Here is a 12,077-nt window from a genome sequence, read left to right as displayed (position 1 = left end):
TGATTGGTTTTATTGTCAACATTACATCGGCTTGTGCATACCAATTCAACTCTTATGGGATTTAATCAGTTTGAATAGGAGTTTAGACTCAGTATACTGGTTAACCCGTCTATCGCTTTGTCAGTAACAGCTTATTTGTTTCGTCAATCCGGTCATTGTGTCTGCGTTATCCTGTTCATATACCAACCCTGTCCTATCTTTGCTTCGGTTTGAAAAGTATATACCACGTCTGGAAAAATACGCTCTTCAAGTGGCTTTTGACGTATAAACAATGTCTTAAATTCTTTGTTTACTACTTTGAAAGTTGTCAATAATTTATTCCCAAATCGTGAGCGCTACAGCACGTTGAGTCCATGTTCAAAGTCCAAGATCCCTTCCCATAATTTATAATCCACCATTGCAAAGTTGCCGATTGAATTCATTTGAACTTTGCATCCAGTCGTCTCGTATTATTTCTCAGCCACTTGCAGAGTTTTGTCGCAATGCTTTCTTCCTCTCGAAACATGGTAGCAAAGATAAGTATGCAAATGCAGTGAATTTGGCGTGAACCACTCGCCAAAAGTCCCACAAACCTAGTTGATCTTTACAGTAACTTCCTTTTCCCTTACGAAAACTTTCCAATAACCATCTTGTAGACTGCTACAAAAAGTAAAAAACCCAGTTAAAGTTTACCAGAAATAAATAACAATTAAACTTTGTAAAGGTATAATACTGATATTTATTTTATTCAAATTCAATAGAATTCGAAATTGTCACCAGAAAGGGGTTTGGAGGAAGAGGTAGTTTGTTTCCGAGAAAAAACAAGTGGCCATGATGAAACCAAATAAGGTCAGCCGATTGGCGGCAATTTTCTTTTGTTTCTTTCTCGTTTTTCCTACCCTTTCCTTAAAAAAGCTTAAATCGTGTTCAGTGTTGAACTGCATGGCGTCGTTACTAGTCGCAAGTAATACTATCTCCCGGAATTTCCGTAATTTTAAACCTGTGTTAAAGCCCAACTCTTGGATCAGATGAATTGCCATTTGTGTTATTTGACGCTGCTTGTTTTCGTGTTGTGTTTGGTTCATCGAAGCGAAGCTGCGAGTGCAGATGGAACTCGTACGAAACTCAACAGTCAGACGGCGTTGGCTTTGGAGTAAGTTTCAATTTTGATTACTTGTTTTTTTAAATGAAATGTAAAGGTTATTGTATGGTATGTCCAGATCGAGAGATAAGCGCTGGGTTGTTCAAGAAATATTTCACTCGACTGTCAATTTTATCAAATGGAATTTTGTCAGTCGCATATCTGTTTCGTTAATTAACGAGCTCATGAAGGTGATCGATCCTGTCGTCTACCTTCTGCTACCTCGTGGGGCATCCACAATCGCCTCTGTAATCCTTTCTTTCATCTACAAAAAGTTACAATTTTTTATCATGTACTGGTTCAACAATCTCTTCTTCAATCTCTGACGAAACTTCTTAAATTTAGATTTCTCGTAATTTAAGCCTCACTGTTTTTAAAATTGCTTGATTGTCGACAGCTATCATGACTTAAAATAAATGACGAGGTTTATTTTTATTTTAATACTTTTCGGTAACTTTGTTTTAAATTTTGGTGTAACATCGCCTTCTTAGCTCAGTGGTAGAGCGTTGGTCTCGTACGATTATTGAGGACAACCAAAGGCCGAGAGTTCAATCCTCTCAGGAGGCATCTGTCAGTACCATTTTAAGATTTGTATTTTTGTGCCGGTAAGCAAAAGCTTTAGATTAGGACAAGAACTTGAAATGAAAAAATAGCGAATGTGATAAGAAAGGAAACAGGATCGAATAGCGGACGTGATGCAACACCAGTACTCGGCGTCGTTGTCGGTTGAACGGTAGTAGAGGATAGTGAAGTAGAGGTGTCTTCGTTACAATAAGCGAAATCTGTCGGGCCAAGCGATGAAAAGTAACTTCCGTTGGTGCATTTTCCATCTTTGATTTGATCTCTTAGGTAAAGATTATCGCGAAATATCCAGGCCAGGTCACAATCGCATTCGAAAGGATCTTTTTCAAAATTGTATAGCGAATAATTAACATAGAAAAATTAAATCATTAAAGAAACTGCCTACTATTTTCGACGGAAAAATATCCAACATCAGTCGCATCCATTTGTTCAAGGACCGACTTGAAAACGGAAGATTCCAATTTTGTTAAATTGTTATACCCCAATCGGACTTCGCACACGCTAAAATCACCTGTATAAAATGTTAATAACTAAACCAAATTTTCAAATACGATTTTTCAATGAGGACGCAAACCTTGGAAAGCCTCTGATTCAAAATGAGACAGTCCGTTTCGATTCAAGAACAATCTTTTTAGTTTAGGTGTACTAAAAGCGAGTGAACCGTTTTCAGCCGTTGAAATGTTGTTGTCGGACAGGGTGACATTTTGTAGCTGAGAAAACAGTTGAATTTGTGATGGAACTTGCGTCAGACCGTTAAACGTCAAAATCAATTCTTCCAAGATGTCGACCACAGGAGAAGAGGAAATCTTATCCAAAGCATTTTCAATAGTCTGACTGTCCAAACTGATTAGCGATAGAGATGTTAATCTATTCTGCCGGGCCACATTATCCCATTCGTTGAAATGTGGACACGATTCGATTATCAGTGTTTTCGTTGCAGTTGTGTTGGGCAACAGTTTGAAATTAGGACACAGTCGAATGGAATACTCGCTCAGAGCCGGTAATTGGGAGATGGGTAGACTTTTAAAGTCTTTAAAATCAGGTGAACTGTTGATTGATAACTTTCGAAGGCTTGGCAGATTGGGAAGGTTGGGCCATCGAGAAACGTTAATCGAACTTGAATAATAAATCTCTTTCAAAACGTTGAAATTTGTCAGAAATTTGTAGTCCAATTGGCTCAGATCGCATGTGCTGAATTTGATGAAATTAGTGTAGTCTTCCGATGAGTTGAATGCTGCAGGATCGACCGTCAACTGCGTCTCCGTGCTAGGACAATTCAGCGTGATCTCTTGAGCTGCTTTGCCACTGAGCAAATCGGCAGGAATGGTTTTGTTTGTTTCGAAGATCGGAATGGTCAAAATGAATTCTTTGACTTGTGGGGCCGAAGTGCGCCGGAAGGCGGCCTGAACGGACTCGAACGAAGGAACGTCTTTACAATTTACATAGAGAGAAGGAATCAGGTCGAATGGATATGTCTCGCAGGTGCACGGGTAATAATCCTCTTGGCAAATGTTAACAACGTTAATCAGTCCTTCGTTGATCGGTGATTTCAGGATCGTTTCCTCTGCCGTCGTCACTGCCACTATCACCTAACGATATAGAATGAAGATGAAGTTGATTGCCTTTTTATATTAGAGAAAAGTACTGGTTAAAAAATGGAGATGAATATTAGGTAAATGTTTCACGACCTGTAGGAGAATCACGTAACCCTTCATTTCGTCGAGTGAGAGAATGTGATCCTTTTATCCGTTCACCGTCCTGGTTTTGTCTGCGGAACATTAAAAGAGTATCGGGTTCGCAAAGATAAATTTGACTATCGTTTTATCATTGATTTTGTCGCCAACCTGTAGTCTAAAAATTGTTTGTTCTTTGCAACAAACCTTTCACTCTCCATTTTGTTAGACTTAATCGCACTAATTTTAATCTCTTGTATACTCTCTATTTCAATTCCGTAGCATTGCATTTCTTTTGTCGAAAATATTTAGAATCAAATTATGTCATACGTGTAATTTGTCAATGTACTACATTGTTCTGTTACTTGTTCTATTCGGCTTGTTATCGCTCGATTTTCTCAACAACTAGTCAAGATTGTTATGTAAACGTTTAATGGCGCCGTGTTTGATGTCTGGCTACGCCGACAAGTTTCGTTGCGGCCAGGTTTGGCTATGAATATAGCATTGTTTTCCGCTCTGCTTGTCACCACATGACTCTTGGGTTCCAAAGAAGCTTCAAAATTCTACTCAATGAAGAAACTAGGAAATATGCTGGGCATAGTGGTTGAACTGTGTGTTGTGGCGTACGTGGCCCGCGATAGAGAAGGTCGTACAAAAGCGTGATCCAGTGGTGTAGGGTTCACTTAGTTGGTGTTGATGATGAAGGCAGCTGGATCTATCGGAAACATGGCTTCTTTCCCATCGACCGTTTGTTACCTGTGGGCGCTATCTTTGCTGTGTTCGTGTGTCTGGTTTGAATTTGGCGCGGCCTATTCTGCTGGAGCTCCGGTTACTTCGTGTTCTTCCATGAAACCCGATCATGGATCACCATCAAACAACCCCAGTCCATTCGAAAGTCTTCCTAACCAGGTTTACATTTATTTTGGAAGCTTGCGTGATGTCGCAGCGTTTAAAATTAAATTCTATTCCAGACGGAAATCTTTTCTAACGAGAGCGTGATACTCACCATCCAATCCTCAACGTCCAAGACTTTTAAAGGTAATATGTTTACATTGATGGGTTTAAAGTATTCCTAATTATTGCTTGTGTCTTTACTTGATTAATATTTACAGGATTCTTAATTATGGGGTTTGATGCTGCCACGGATTCTGTTATTGGAACATTTAATGTTGACTTGAGCCAGGGTCAGAGCCAAACACTTAAATGTTTTGACACATATGATGTAATAAGCTAAAAAGCTACACATACAATTTTAAGATGTGTTTGTTTTTTAAATAATTTTTATCTGTATAGACTGCTGCTACGCACCGGTCGTCAACTGGAAAGAAATCGGTTACAGTCGAGTGGACTCCACCGGCGGATTTCGAAGGTGTCGTCATATTCAAGTGAGTGGAACCTCTTTTATCTCCCTGAAACAATAAATGTAACAAAAATTTACGTCATTTCGCAGAACTACATTTGCCGAATCAAAGTCTACGTATTGGGACAAACAGATTTCTCCGGAAGTGATTATTACCCGCTTGGATACGGCAGTTTCCTCAACAATTGATCCACTCTTAACTACGGAGAAAGTAAAGATTTTATACACTATTACTCTTTTTAAATAATTCCTTTAAAATTAAATGGTGACCTATTTGTTCATTTAGCCCGCGGCACTAAATGTTTACGATGGATGCGGAATTTCCAAAGGATGTATTGCTACGCCAAGCGGATGCATCGACTTGAAGACTTGCACGATGATGACGACCTACCAGACACTAAACGACGACTATCTTCAGCTGGAGATTTACGGTCAGATAACAGGAGATGAATATGTGGCTATTGGATTCTCAACAGATCGCAAAATGGTATGCGGAAAGCAATATTCACAGCGCTATAATTTATAAACGGACATTCTGTATAGGGGGACGATAGTGTGGTAGAATGTGTCAACAACAGAAATACTTTGACGGCCTATCCATCGTTCAATACTCCGGATAAGATTAATGCGAGGATTGAATCGCAAGTAAAATTGCTCATCTTGTAAATCTGAAAATTAAGTTTTGCTTACCTGAACTATTTCTTTTATTAGCAATTGCCAGGATTTAATTTGACTTCGTCGGCCTTTATCGATGGCTTCATTCACTGTAAATTTCAGTATCCAATCCGTTATACAGTAAATGGCATTGATTTTGATTTAAGTCAACCTTATTACCTGCTGATGGCGAGTGGTCCAACCGGCGACTGTAATTAGTTAAAAATTTAAGGAAGCTAGCTCATTGCTTAATGTTAATCGTTTGTTCTTTTGGGTTCTTTTTAAAGACAACATTCAAGAACATTCCACAGAAGAAAGTAGCAGTTCATCGCTAACAATTACAACTGCCTTGAAGATTCAGTATTTCAATGAAGCTTCAAGTAATTTCAGCGCACTTCTTCACTCAATCCTTTTATCTAATGTCATTTCACATTTTCCACTTTAAAGGAGTGTTGAAGCAGTTACATGGGTCCTTCATGGTCATTGCCTGGCTTATGGCCGCCTCCGTAGGAATGTTAATGCCACGCTACATGAAAAAGACTTGGGTCGGCAAAAAGTTTATGAAAAAGGATCTCTGGTTTGTGGTAAGACAAACGCAGTTACAATTCAGGTATAATTTTCAAAAATCTCGAATGGTTTCATCTGCTGATTCAGTGCCACCAAGGGTTGATGGTGCTGGCCTGGACTCTGACGGTGATCGGTTTCATCATCATCTTTATCGACGTTGATGGCTGGGTGTCCGAGTCCGTTTCTGAGAATCCCCATCCGCTTATCGGATGCATCACCACTGGTAAGTGGCTATCTCTGTAGTCTGAACTCATTTTGACAATAGTTATTGAATAATTTTTGTCTTGAAACAGTTTTGGCGTTCATCCAACCTTTCATGGCCTTAATGAGACCCATGCCCAACGCTCCGAATCGATACATTTTCAACTGGGCCCATATGCTCGTCGGATACTCGGCTCACATCTTAGCTAGTAACAAGATCTCATGGCGAAACTGATTTACATTGTGCTAATGCTCCTTTTTTCAATATTTAGTTACCTGTATCTTTCTGGCCGTTGAAATGGAAGAGGCGGAATTACCTTATGAAACTTACTGGATCTTGACAGCCCACATTTGCTGCTACGTCGGCGCGCATCTCCTTTTGACCGTAACCTTGCAAGATTATGCTAAACATGTGACTTTCGACTAACAACGTTCAACTTTTATTTTTTGGTAGTATCTAGCGAACAGAAATAACAAGAATCCTGGTGCTGTTTCAAAGGAAGGCCCTCCTAAAGACTACAAGGTAATTTTTTTTTAATTCTCTAACGTGTAGTTTTGCACACTAATTTGGTTTTGCGCTTTATCCACGTGAAGGGCTCGTCGATAAGGAAAGGAATTCTAGCTGGATATGTTTGCGTTGTCGTCGGTTTAGGAATTACCGTCATTGCCTTTATCGCTGGGGCGTAAGAACCACGTAATATCTTATGTTTTTAAATGTTAATTATTGCACAAATGCGCATAAATTGATTGCTTATTCCGTTACAGTTTTTTTAACCAATAAATAATTTGACATTGAACATGTTGATTCGCATCGGAATCGAATTTTACACAAAGATATCGCGTTACAATTGTTTTCTGCTGTTTGTATACAATTTCGCATACGAACAGACGAAAAATTCAATAAAAGTTGTTGCGTAAAGACGGGTTGGGTTTTGATTTAAAGAATTAAAACGGAGAAAAAATCTAACGCCCTACATGCACATTTGATTGTAGAATGAAACATCTACGGTAAGATAAACGTTAAAGTCTTTCTCATATGGTACTAACTACTTATGGGTTTTTCCGATAGTTAAAATAAGGGTTTTTTTTTATGGCTGTGATGTCAAACTAAAATGTGGATAATTTAAGTCCGGTATTAAGTTTTGATAAAACCCAGAGTCCACGCCGACCTCAAAAACAGTGTGTAGCTTGCTCTTAGGCCTATGTTCAGATATCTGAGATGAAAGGTTCAATTTATAATCTTGAAAGAATCCTTGGGTCCGGTTTTGTCTTATTTACAGACAAGTTACGAAGATTGACACGTTTTTCCCCTCGAGATTCGTCTATGTAAGCGACCGAATGATGTAGATGCAGTATTAGTTTCATTTCGGTTAACGACTAAAGTAGACATTTCATCTTTATTGGGTCTGCAGCTCCATTCTATACCTCGTCACAATGAATGCCAATTTCTTTGCAGCTGTCTTGTTGACATTTTCTGCATTCGTCTCCATCGGCTATGGACTCCCGACCGGAGCACCAACCACTGCCTGTAAGGACATGACGCCCAACCATTTGAATTACCGTCCGCAAACTTCCGCATCTCCATTCCGTACTGTTCCGGCAAATGTAAATCAATTGTTTTTCTATTATTTTCATACGTTTACTGAAAATTTCCTTTACCATTTCCGTTTATTTTATTACAATTAGACGTTGATGGCTGCAGGAGAAAACCTGTCGACATTTTACTAGAAACCACTACCACTAATCAATTCCGAGGTATAAATCAAATTGCTGTTGGTAAATTTCTTCAAACAAATAATATCTAATCCACCGATTAGGTTTTCTCACCATGGCGTTCGACGCCTCGAATACCGGTGCCGGACCCATCGGCACCATCAGCAGCGTGAGTGACGGACAGGTGATTGAATGCACAGCAGGATTTCTCGTGAGTATACCCAAATGACTTGAATTTGTCTTTTACCCTGTAATAATATTGATTTACTTTTGGGGATGAAACAGAATGCTGCTACCCATGTGGACAATATAGATAAGAGCCAAGTCAGTTTGGTTTGGACCGCCCCTGCTGATTTCACTGGCACTGTAGTCTTTTGGTAAATTATTATCCTTTCAGTTTTGAACACTCATATACTGATCACAGGTCGTTTCTTGGGGTACAGGACTACCTTTGTTCAAGCACAAGATATTTTCTGGGTCCAGGTACCTTCAGCGACTGTCACTGTGGCATAAACTGTCAAATTCTTTGTCTACCCTTATTGATTGTCGCCGCTTGTCGTAATGCAATTGATGTGCGTTAATCCATTCAAATGTAACGAATGAAGAAAAAAATAACGAAATTTTACCAGTTTATTGACCAAAATGATGCTAACAAAATTTAAGAACAATCGGAAATTTGGTCTCGACAAAAAAGAATGAAATTGTCAAATTTTTCTAGTTCAACTGTTCGCCTAGTTTACCAATACCAACACACACCAAATGTCCATCTACTGCAAGCGACTATACAAGAATCTTATCTTTATTAGAAGCCCCGCTATTTTTATGTAGCAAATAGATGTGTATTGTGTACACATTGACGTGGTCTACGTGACTGTCCCCTTTGGGGGACGATCTGCCGAATCAAAGGCCTGCATTCATCTCAGTAGTAAGCATTTTTACGTCACATACATGTACCGACATGGACACAAGCAAAAATATAATAACCGTCATTCATATTAAGAGACTTTGAACTATTAAAGAAACGTCTACGGTCTATTTCTATGAAATGTGGTTTTGCAGTTTTTATACGTTTTTCCATTTGGTAAAGCAATAGAAATGAAATTTAATAGTTACCAAATAATTAAGTATACTATCCTTTGAAGTATTTGTTTAGCGGCTACTGGCTACTAGCTCGTCATAGGCCAGAGTTGGTCACGTGAAATTAATCAGTCAACTCCTGACACATCGTTGCTTAAGTAACCTTTAATTTTGACAAGGCTTCTTTTGTTCGTGATACTCGGCGGATTATTTCAACACAATATGTACCGTAAAGAGCATGAGTATAAAAGGGTCGGATAAACATTTTCGGTCGTTCTTTGATTTTGGGATTTTATTCGAAACGGTGTTTTCCTAAAACAAATCCTTCGAAATGAATTGTCGAATCAACTTACTACTTGCATTAAGTGGGCAATTATTGTGTTTCGTTTCTGTTATGGAAGCCTATTCAAATGGAAGTCTGACAGATGCCTGCTACACCATGGCTCCTGTACATGGAGATTATCAACCAAATACAGATCCCTGCCTTTATGAAACGGCCCTATCTGAGGTAAGTTATTCGCTAAAACGATTATTTAAAAAAAAAATTAATTAGCCATTGGTGCTGCATTTCAGACGACGATCATTCAAGGAGAAAGTCTCACCATCACACTACGAAATATTACAGCTAATTCTTTCAGAGGTGAACTTTATTCAGACAACATTTCATTAATTGATTGCACTAACTTTCAGTGGTATGATTAAGGTTACATGACAATGGCCTTCGATGCCTCCAAACCGGACGAAGCTGGACCAGTCGGTACGTTTGATATGCCGACTGACGGCCAGATATTGAGCTGCCCCGATGGTGTAAATGTATGTCTGAATTTCACTGCATCAATGCGTAACTGTTTTTAATATCTAAAGCACATAACTTGGGTTACGCAGAATACCATTTCTCACCAAGACAACAATTCTCTCAAGAGGAATGTGCAGGCTAACTGGACGGCGCCGGTTGATTTCGTTGGCACTGTCGTCTTCAAGTAAAATTAATTTTAGTCTATTTTAAAATTTCCAATTTTCTTTGGGAAGGGGTTGGTTATGTTATGTCCATTGCATATGTTTAAACTCAATTTGATTATTATTGTAGGACGACATTTGTACGAGGAGAATCCACATTCTGGGTAAAGGAACCGTCAACAGAAAATGTTATTATATTGGCCAGTACGCCCAGCAGTACAGAGACATCTACTGCACCGACTACATCTACTGCACCAACTACACCATCTCCAACAACAGTTCCGCCGGTAAGATTTAAACTGGGAACCCAACATTTATCTATATGATAAGTCATCTGTGATATATCTTTATTATTCAAATGTATACGGTCTCTTAGAGTGGTGCACCCTCGCTTAGCTACAGCTGGATCACTGGATTCATTCTACTTATGTTGGCCTTTTCTCATTAACCATTCAAAGCTGTTTGAATTTGAAAGGAGCCCGCGCCAAGCCTAACCTGGTGAAACGGATGCAAAAATAATGTAGTTCTTGATAGTTTTTTTTTTTACTGTAAAATAGTTTCCGCATGCAATAAATTGTATCAACTTGTCATTTGTATATCTTTAATTTGACCTTGATAATTAATGATAATTGCATGCCATACATGAACATTTAATTGATGACATTCATACTAATTGACGATAACACTCATCGTAATAAATTTATCGAACAGAGTTTTAAATTCTGTAAGTGTATAAGCAAAAGGTAATTGTAACTTTTAAATAGGCAAAATCGAAGTAATAAATTTCACTGGTGATTATTGAGGTTAATTAGAAAGGTAAATGTCGTAGTTTTGTTTTCCCATTATGATCTTCTCATAAAATCCTGGCGCTGTAAGACTACCATAAAATGTTGTAGTTCTTTTTTGGGATGCGAATTAAAAAACAAAAAAACAAAAATCAAAAAATTTCGCGCAATTTGCCTTACATTGGGTATCTTCCAGCAGATGGCGTAAAAACCCCACCTAGCGTTCGAAATGTAAACTCTTCTTCATTTCCCGACCGAGTGTTGAAGGCGCATTCAATTCTGTCCTGTCATTCAATAACTGAACAGAACAGAACTAAAAAATCCAACTAGACCATGGCTTCCGAAAGATATAGTTTCTCCCTAACAACTTTCAGGTTTTCTATCATTTACTATCTAAGTTTTGACTAAATATAATATTTATTTTCATTGTTCAGTCCTTCTGGAAAACTGGTACAAATCGAGTATGCTTTGGCCGCAGTAGCTGCCGGTGCTGCATCAGTCGGCATTAAAGGTATATTGAAATTTCAGCATGTAAAAGATTGTAACAATGTAAATAATGTTATGTTATAGCTGCCAATGGTGTCGTTCTGGCCACTGAGAAGAAGCATCGGTCAATCTTGTATGAAGAACACAGTGTTCACAAGATTGAAATGATTACCCCCAAGATCGGTATGGTCTACAGTGGAATGGGTCCTGATTATCGCCTTTTAGTTCGTCAAGCAAGGAAAATGGCTCAACAATATTGGGTAACTTATCAAGAACAGATACCAACTGCCCAGCTTGTCCAGCGTGTGGCTACCCTCATGCAAGAGTACACACAGTCTGGGTAAATATTTGGTTTTGTCACAAAAAAATAGTTCATTAATAGTAAAGATGAACATTTCAATTAATTTTTGTATTGCAGAGGTGTCAGGCCATTTGGTGTTTCACTCTTGATGTGTGGCTGGGATGAAGGACGTCCATATCTGTTTCAGTGTGATCCATCAGGAGCCTACTTTGCCTGGAAAGCCACTGCCATGGGAAAGAATTACATCAATGGCAAAACTTTCCTCGAAAAAAGATACAACGAAGACCTCGAGCTCGACGATGCTGTCCACACTGCGATTCTTACTCTCAAAGAGGGTTTTGAAGGAGGCATGACAGAAGATAATGTTGAAATTGGTATATGTAACGAGCAGGGTTTCCGCCGATTATCTCCCGCAGAGGTTAAGGACTACTTGGCGAACATTGCCTAAACGGCTCGAAAATTCTTTGATTTCAAACAAGTGTCGAAAAATAAATCTGATGGTTGCTTAAAGAATTGTTTCTTTGATTTAAACAACAAAATTTCTATACTTTATCCGTTGCTAAACAATCGTTTTCCTACTAAACTTTGTCTTCACTCAAAT

The 12,077-nt window shown here is 38.7% G+C and overlaps 4 protein-coding genes, 2 long non-coding RNA genes and 1 other non-coding gene across 7 annotated transcripts; 6 read left to right on the top strand and 1 right to left on the bottom strand.

Annotated features, from left to right (window-relative positions):
• Window positions 1-775: 775 nt before the first annotated feature.
• On the top strand, window positions 776-1,561 carry LOC124342945. The gene is made up of 2 exons (XR_006919008.1): window positions 776-1,132; window positions 1,200-1,561. It is a non-coding gene; the product is annotated as an uncharacterized LOC124342945 (long non-coding RNA).
• A 40-nt stretch (window positions 1,562-1,601) lies between these two features.
• Window positions 1,602-1,687, top strand: Trnat-cgu. The gene is given in 2 exon segments: window positions 1,602-1,637; window positions 1,652-1,687. It is a non-coding gene; the product is annotated as a tRNA-Thr (tRNA).
• Window positions 1,605-3,462, bottom strand: LOC124342695 (oplophorus-luciferin 2-monooxygenase non-catalytic subunit-like). The gene is made up of 4 exons (XM_046795803.1): window positions 3,391-3,462; window positions 2,277-3,291; window positions 2,088-2,213; window positions 1,605-2,022 (listed from the first exon to the last, which is right to left on the bottom strand). Exons 1-4 carry the CDS (start codon window positions 3,415-3,417, stop codon window positions 1,739-1,741), a joined length of 1,452 nt encoding a protein of 483 aa, XP_046651759.1. The 5' UTR covers window positions 3,418-3,462; the 3' UTR covers window positions 1,605-1,738.
• LOC124342647 (putative ferric-chelate reductase 1 homolog) lies at window positions 3,189-6,952 on the top strand. The gene is made up of 15 exons (XM_046795714.1): window positions 3,189-4,284; window positions 4,347-4,413; window positions 4,488-4,597; window positions 4,669-4,760; window positions 4,826-4,946; window positions 5,022-5,222; window positions 5,279-5,380; window positions 5,447-5,600; window positions 5,677-5,769; window positions 5,837-5,973; window positions 6,044-6,179; window positions 6,250-6,366; window positions 6,430-6,542; window positions 6,612-6,680; window positions 6,752-6,952. Exons 1-15 carry the CDS (start codon window positions 4,072-4,074, stop codon window positions 6,842-6,844), a joined length of 1,818 nt encoding a protein of 605 aa, XP_046651670.1. The 5' UTR covers window positions 3,189-4,071; the 3' UTR covers window positions 6,845-6,952.
• Window positions 6,953-7,425: 473 nt separating this feature from the next.
• LOC124342969 lies at window positions 7,426-8,464 on the top strand. Its single transcript, XR_006919042.1, has 5 exons — window positions 7,426-7,762; window positions 7,844-7,912; window positions 7,975-8,081; window positions 8,156-8,247; window positions 8,314-8,464. It is a non-coding gene; the product is annotated as an uncharacterized LOC124342969 (long non-coding RNA).
• Window positions 8,465-9,212: 748 nt separating this feature from the next.
• LOC124342837 (putative defense protein 2) lies at window positions 9,213-10,494 on the top strand. The gene is made up of 6 exons (XM_046796022.1): window positions 9,213-9,455; window positions 9,521-9,587; window positions 9,651-9,760; window positions 9,833-9,927; window positions 10,035-10,191; window positions 10,281-10,494. Exons 1-6 carry the CDS (start codon window positions 9,279-9,281, stop codon window positions 10,350-10,352), a joined length of 678 nt encoding a protein of 225 aa, XP_046651978.1. The 5' UTR covers window positions 9,213-9,278; the 3' UTR covers window positions 10,353-10,494.
• A 441-nt stretch (window positions 10,495-10,935) lies between these two features.
• Window positions 10,936-11,986, top strand: LOC124342832 (proteasome subunit alpha type-2). Its single transcript, XM_046796017.1, has 4 exons — window positions 10,936-11,063; window positions 11,124-11,200; window positions 11,260-11,515; window positions 11,594-11,986. Exons 1-4 carry the CDS (start codon window positions 11,023-11,025, stop codon window positions 11,922-11,924), a joined length of 705 nt encoding a protein of 234 aa, XP_046651973.1. The 5' UTR covers window positions 10,936-11,022; the 3' UTR covers window positions 11,925-11,986.
• The last annotated feature ends 91 nt before the right edge of the window (window positions 11,987-12,077 follow it).

This window comes from Daphnia pulicaria, chromosome 6 (genome assembly GCF_021234035.1).
Source record: "Daphnia pulicaria isolate SC F1-1A chromosome 6, SC_F0-13Bv2, whole genome shotgun sequence".
NCBI lineage: Eukaryota > Metazoa > Arthropoda > Branchiopoda > Diplostraca > Daphniidae > Daphnia > Daphnia pulicaria.
Note: the sequence above shows the minus strand (reverse complement) of the source record. Positions and strands in the feature narration are given on the sequence as shown.

What these genes read in the sequence shown, in the direction of transcription:
- LOC124342832 (XM_046796017.1), top strand. Translation starts at nt 11,023, where the DNA reads ATGGCTTCCGAAAGATATAGTTTCTCCCTAACAACTTTCAG. An exon ending in TTCTCCCTAACAACTTTCAG is followed by an intron (nt 11,064 to 11,123) that starts GTTTTCTATCAT and finishes TTCATTGTTCAG; the next exon opens with TCCTTCTGGAAAACTGGTAC. An exon ending in TGCATCAGTCGGCATTAAAG is followed by an intron (nt 11,201 to 11,259) that starts GTATATTGAAAT and finishes GTTATGTTATAG; the next exon opens with CTGCCAATGGTGTCGTTCTG.
- LOC124342695 (XM_046795803.1), bottom strand. Translation starts at nt 3,417, where the DNA reads ATGAAGGGTTACGTGATTCTCCTACAG. An exon ending in GTTACGTGATTCTCCTACAG is followed by an intron (nt 3,292 to 3,390) that starts GTCGTGAAACAT and finishes CTATATCGTTAG; the next exon opens with GTGATAGTGGCAGTGACGAC. An exon ending in ATATTTTTCCGTCGAAAATA is followed by an intron (nt 2,023 to 2,087) that starts GTAGGCAGTTTC and finishes ATTTTGAAAAAG; the next exon opens with ATCCTTTCGAATGCGATTGT.
- LOC124342647 (XM_046795714.1), top strand. Translation starts at nt 4,072, where the DNA reads ATGATGAAGGCAGCTGGATCTATCGGAAACATGGCTTCTTTCCCATCG. An exon ending in GAGTGGTCCAACCGGCGACT is followed by an intron (nt 5,601 to 5,676) that starts GTAATTAGTTAA and finishes TTCTTTTTAAAG; the next exon opens with ACAACATTCAAGAACATTCC. An exon ending in CTCGGCTCACATCTTAGCTA is followed by an intron (nt 6,367 to 6,429) that starts GTAACAAGATCT and finishes TTCAATATTTAG; the next exon opens with TTACCTGTATCTTTCTGGCC.
- LOC124342837 (XM_046796022.1), top strand. Translation starts at nt 9,279, where the DNA reads ATGAATTGTCGAATCAACTTACTACTTGCATTAAGTGGGCAATTATTG. An exon ending in GCTGCCCCGATGGTGTAAAT is followed by an intron (nt 9,761 to 9,832) that starts GTATGTCTGAAT and finishes TGGGTTACGCAG; the next exon opens with AATACCATTTCTCACCAAGA. An exon ending in CTCCAACAACAGTTCCGCCG is followed by an intron (nt 10,192 to 10,280) that starts GTAAGATTTAAA and finishes ACGGTCTCTTAG; the next exon opens with AGTGGTGCACCCTCGCTTAG.